General features: G+C 40.8%; 1 protein-coding gene across 2 annotated transcripts in view; it reads right to left on the reverse strand.

Moving 5' to 3' along the window:
• Positions 1-5817, reverse strand: part of LOC107103864 (E3 ubiquitin-protein ligase TRIM39-like) — a 27122-nt gene that overhangs the window by 12801 nt on the left and 8504 nt on the right. For both annotated transcript variants that reach the window (XM_015403706.1, XM_015403707.1), the window contains exon 4: positions 4106-4201. In XM_015403706.1, the coding sequence (XP_015259192.1) occupies positions 4106-4201 (96 nt within the window). The remainder of the gene's footprint in view (positions 1-4105; positions 4202-5817) is intronic.

Below are 5817 nucleotides of genomic sequence, written 5' to 3' on the forward strand. Positions count from 1 at the left end.
TATATTGTTGTTTAACTTGTTTATTCTTGTTTAGTCTTTTATTAAAATAAATAATTAGAAAAAAAAAATAGCGGGTTATTTTTCAGTGGGAAAGAGGAGACGAACGGAAGACCTGAGGGAGCGAGGGGACGTCTGACTGTGGAGAAGCTCAGAAAACAGGCAGGGGCAAAGGTCATGGAGAGCTTTAGCAGTCAGGGAAAAAAATATTTACATAGGATTCAGAATCTGATGGGGAGCCAATGTAGCCAATGAGCAGCTAAGCTCTGAGCTATTTGAGAATTAATGGGAAGGATGGAGGTAGAGAGAGATGAACAGACCTAATGATGCTGGAAAAGAAAGGAGAGGATGAAGAGAAGGAGAGACAGAGGAATAATCCACAGGGAAGGAGGTCTTATTGGTTTTAGAGAGAGGAGAATTGGTACCAATTATAAAGATTTCTGTTTTATCCGAATAGTTTGAGAAGGATGGAGGGTGAGATGGTGCCATAGGCATGAGGAGGGAGAATCAGCCATTATGAGATGAGGTCATTGGCGATCAGGGCTGTTTCAGAGCTATGGGAGGATTTAAAACCACACTGGAACCACTCATAGAAACTGCAGGTGGAGTCAGCACAAAACTGTTTTTAACAGATATTGGAGATAAATAGAAGGTTTGATGTGTGGCAAAGTTACTGAAATCACTGGGATCAGAACCAGAAATGATCGGACATGTTGGACCTGGAATCCTTAGGCTCATTTAAAACTGAGGGAGACGGTTTGTTGACAGAGTCATGGGGAAGAAGGAGGCAGCAGACAGAAGATATCAGACGACTGATGCAGCATCAACAGTCAACAAAGCTGTGATGTTCAAAGTCATTAGTTATGTCATTTATGCATGGATGAATGAAGTGAGCTCAGTGTCTGACCTTCATTCTTTTGACTTTTACTGCAGCCACAGAGCAGCCAATTATGCCCCCTAGTGGCTGTTGATGAAAACAACACATGAACCAAACCAGCATTCAGTCTGACATTTAAACGTCTTTCTCCTTACTTTTTTATCCAGTCAGGTTTTATGACTACATGTCACCATAATGTCGCCCTCTGACTCCAGCTGCAGCCTCCAGCAGGGAACCTCGGCCCACATGTGGTTCATATGCAGAAAGCTGAGTTCCTCAGAGGATGGTCTAATTATAATTATTAATTAGTAATTATATGTCCACCTGTTACCCTGCATACACTGAGCAGAACATAACTGAAATAAATAAATCAAAACAAGCATCCATTTTATAAATAGAGCTCTCGTTCTGTTGAAGGTCTCCTTTAGAGAAGCATCCGCATTCAGATATGATGGGGATACTGACTTCACTCCAGGATTTTTCTGTTTTACTTTTAAAGGAACCGGGTCCGGTTTCTGTTCCACACAGAATCACACTGCAATACTTTACGCTCAGAACCAGTACAAACCAGGACCACAGGCCCAGCTCAGGCTCAAGCAGCTCTGGATTTATATCTTTGCTTCTTTTTCTATGTCTGCTTCTGTCCACTGTCGCTACAAGCATGCTTAGTGTGAGGGATTGCAGTAGAGTCAATGAGTCGATGCAATCAACTGGTTTTCCTTAGATAGAAAACTTTGAATCAATCTGACTGGATGATCTGGTGAACTGGAAAGTGACCTCGGATGAGATGTCCTGTGAAATGGCGCTATAGAAATAAACTGAATTTAATTTAATTGAACTTGTTTTTCTTAATTTCTCTGTGTTTTACTGTGTTCTCTGTGTTACTCCTGGTCTCTTACTGTGAGATTTCCTCTCATCCATGGATTTAATGTTTTATGTGTCAGAAAACTAAAACCAGCCAGGAACTCTGATGCTTTTATTCCTAAAACACCACAAGGCTGCTTTTCTGCTTTGATTTGATCCTTATTCTGTTTCCACAGCTGACCAAAACTTCATTAGATGACTGTGATGCTGGTGTTTATTTATCTCTCTGCTCCAGTTAGAAAGCAGGTAATTCATTAGCTGCAGCTGCATTTAGACCAACCTCCTCTTCCATCCAGGATCAGTGAACTTCCTCTTTATTTAATTTCCACGCAGACTCTGACATGTTAGCTCCTGATTGTCTTTTGAAAAAATAAATCCTGAGGTTTGAGTCTCCTGGTTTCTGTTGGTCGTCAATAACAATGTTCTAGTGAAAGAGCTGCTCAGTTTTTAGGACTGGAAAGAATTCAGCTTAGTACTTGGATCGATACTCATATGTTTCTGAAAATAGTGACGGGAATAAACTGATTGAGTCAAGTGGTCACAGTAACAGTATTATAAGGCCTCCATATACAGGGATCAGTGATAACCAATGTTCCAGGGGTTGGTAATCAAGTCCTCCTTTTTAAGATCCCTAAAAAAGTATTTTCCTTTTTTTTCCTTTTTGGACTCATAAAGCATGTTCAGTCAATAACAGTTACTTTTCCTTTACTTTTTTTAATTTACCAATTTATTCAATTGACCAGTTTAATAATACATTAGAAAATATCTTAATATTTTAGTATAAAACTGTGACTAAATCAATTCTGCATTTTCCATCAGAGCACTTTGACTGATGTTGTTGGAGTTGAAAAAAACATTTAGGATTAAATGCAGAGGTAAATTTCTCCGATCTGAGACCAATAAAGTTAATTTATTAAGAGTTTTCTCTTGACATAATGTTACAATCTGTCAGGTTCCAGTTCTTAGATATTTCCTTCAGTGTTTATTTTGTTTTGTTCATATTCTTAGTTAATCCTCTCAGATTAGATCCTGTGTTTCTCCTTGGTTTAATTAGTGGCTCTCCTCACCTGTTTGCATGCATATTGTCTGCACCTGCTTTAGGCTCCCACCATCCAGCAGTCATTCCTGGTTCTCAGCTTGTTCCGTCTCATTCAGTTCATTCCCTCATGTTCTGCCTTGTAATCTGCTGCTTTGTGTCTCAGCCTCCTCCCCTCCATAATCCTAATTTCTCTAAGGTCCTTTAACAAACTACCAGAGCTCTTAAGGTGTAAATACACCTGAGGCATTAATAGTAAGCACAGCATGGCCATGTCACTCCTTCCTGGTTCTTTGCACTTTAAATTCACCACAACAAAACACAAGGAAGACAGGTAAAGGTCCTTTATGCAGGTTTGTCCAGAGGCCTGATCTGTCCACCGATGCTCTGGAGGAGCAGCTGGGAGAAGATGGTCGACGCTGCAGATGCTAGATGTGACCTGCTGAACCTGCTGTTTCTACCGATAATAAACTGTGTTTCACATTTCTACAGGGACAGGAACCCAGAGCTGCTATTCACTCCATTTAGATCATTTTGGGCCGTGGGTACTTCCTGGATCTGTTACCCACTGCCTTCATTCCTGTTTGGTTTTCAGACTCTAGGTTCTTCCCTGTTTTCTGTTTTGGTTGGATTCTGGTTCCAGTGTTTGTCTTTCTTGGTTCAGGAAGTTTCTGCTGGTTTCTGCTTGTTCTGTGTCCATCAGTCATCAGTCTGTTCCCTTCAGCTGGTTCTTCTACCAGATTCACTTTCTTCCTTTCATCATTGTTTTCCTGTTGCATTTCCTCCCATTTTGAACTTTTTTGAGTTCTTTTTAGTAATAAAATCTCTTTTTGACATCCCAACCCATCACTATTTTGGGTTCCTTTGTGTCCTCAGAACCTGATGCTGAGGATCCATTTCTGACTCTATTCCAGTTTAAAGCCACATAGATGTCTTTGGCCTGCTAGAAAAAACAATTATTTTCCTCACCATGACCTAAGTATGAAGTTTCCTTCTAGGTGATATGAACCTGTGGAAGAATTCCTCTATGAACTGTAGTTCAGACAAACTCTTTCAGATGTAAATTTCCAAATATTTCTTTAGTTAAATCGCTGCTACATGCTTTTTTTTACTTCCATCTCAGTCCTTTCTGAAACTTTACATTGTGAATCTGTCTCAGTCAGCATAACTAGGGTAGAATATATCCAGTAGGTTAATGCTGATTACAGCAGCTTCATTAAAGACTGCTGTCATCAGACTGATCAGAGGCCATTGTTGTTGGCAGAGAAAAACCATCTAGAATTCATTCTTATCAGAGGTTTCTATGTTTAATGAGTCTCACCTAAACTCACCTTCATTTCCCGAACAGACTTGTGGATTTCTTCCACTTTCCTTTCTCTCTCAGAGATGAGCTCCTTTAACTCCACCTCATGGATCCCCAGCTGTGACTGCAGATAAACAGGATAAATCAAATCAAAAAGTTTGATCAGTAATAACAGCATCAGCCAGACAGACTGCAAACTGAGATTTTACAATTTGAACTCATATAGAGTGAACCTGGGACAGTGTTACGAAAAAGGTTTACAGAAAACTCTAAGCTTTCTAAACCTGAAAAAAAGGAAACTCTGAGTTTTCTGTTTCCCAAGAGCTAAGCTGGTCATCTGAGGGGTTTCTTTAGTCAACTCAAAGTGTCCTCTGTCTCTGCTCACCTTACAGCCATAATTCACTAGGTCAGTTAGATACATTAGGATTTAAAAACAAACATTGCATGTCCGTTTGACGAGGGTCTTATTAAAGAATGTGTTAGGAATCCAGTTTGTGTGGGTTGTGTTTTTGTTTGTCTTCCCTCCACCACCAGGTGGCGCCTGGTTCTCGTTGGCCTTCTCGCACACCTGCGGATGGTTGCCTCATTACCGGAGGACTCTTAAGCTGCTGACTGCCACTACCTCGACACCAGAGTGTTTGCCAGTTTTGGGTACTCTAGCCATGCTGAGTTTTGTCACCTGAGTCTTAATCTTGTTGTTTTTGTCTTTGCCTCTCGGCAGGAAGTCATCCTGCTAACTAGATGTTTTGGACCTTCTCCCCCCTGGAAGGATCGTCTGACCACCAAATTGAGCTGGAATTCAAGTTTGTGGTTTGGATCTACTTTTCCCCAAGGATTGTTTTGCCGTCTCTCTGAGCAGGGGATTCATCTCCACAAGAAAGCGTTCAAGTACCACAGGAAATCTAAGTGGCAGTCAGCTCCACTGTTCCTCAAGGAAACACCTCAACCTGGTTAAACCCTGTCCGCCCTCCAACGAACAAGTCTATTACTGGAACAACCCACACCGACTGGATTCAACGAAACACACCTTTTTCTGGAAACGGGAGTCCTGTTGCATTTATTCCCTTCTTCAAATCAAAGACACAAATTTCCGACTGTCCCTGAACTAACCGCAGAATCTTCCCCTTCACTTTTCAGTCCCGTTTCACAGTGTTCAGAGCAGCACTGGACTCCTCTCTACCTACTCACAATAAAACCTGTTAAACTTTCCCCTGGTCTCTCTGGTTTTCTGCATGTGGGTCAGATCTTTTGATAAATCATGACAGAATGATCGGCATTTTTTCACAGAGAATTAAATATTTAGAGGGAGAGGAAGCTACCACCCAGTGACAGGATGTGAGATTATTTGTTTTTGGTTTGTTTAATATGAGCGAGATGCAGATTTTTTTTTTATTTGGTTATATTTACAGTACATGAAGAACTACTGATATTATTTTCAGATTACACGTTAATAGAGTCTTTCATTCCACGGGGGGAAAGGAACTACCTTAGGTTAAGGATTAGGATTCACTCTATGATAACCACCTAGCGAGCCTACTGGCACAATCTTAAGCCATTCTATGGGTTATCATCCCAATAAATGGCTGTGATTAGCGGCCATTTATGGGGATGATAACCCATGATGATAACATCCGAAGCACGACTGCAAACAGCCATTTAGTATTTACTGTGTAAAAGAGACTGAATCAACATGAGGAGGAACCCATGAGATGATGCACAGGTTCTATATATTAGAACAAC

This window comes from Cyprinodon variegatus, unplaced genomic scaffold (genome assembly GCF_000732505.1).
Source record: "Cyprinodon variegatus isolate N-32 unplaced genomic scaffold, C_variegatus-1.0 Scaffold1547, whole genome shotgun sequence".
In the NCBI taxonomy this organism is placed as follows: Eukaryota; Metazoa; Chordata; class Actinopteri; order Cyprinodontiformes; family Cyprinodontidae; genus Cyprinodon; species Cyprinodon variegatus.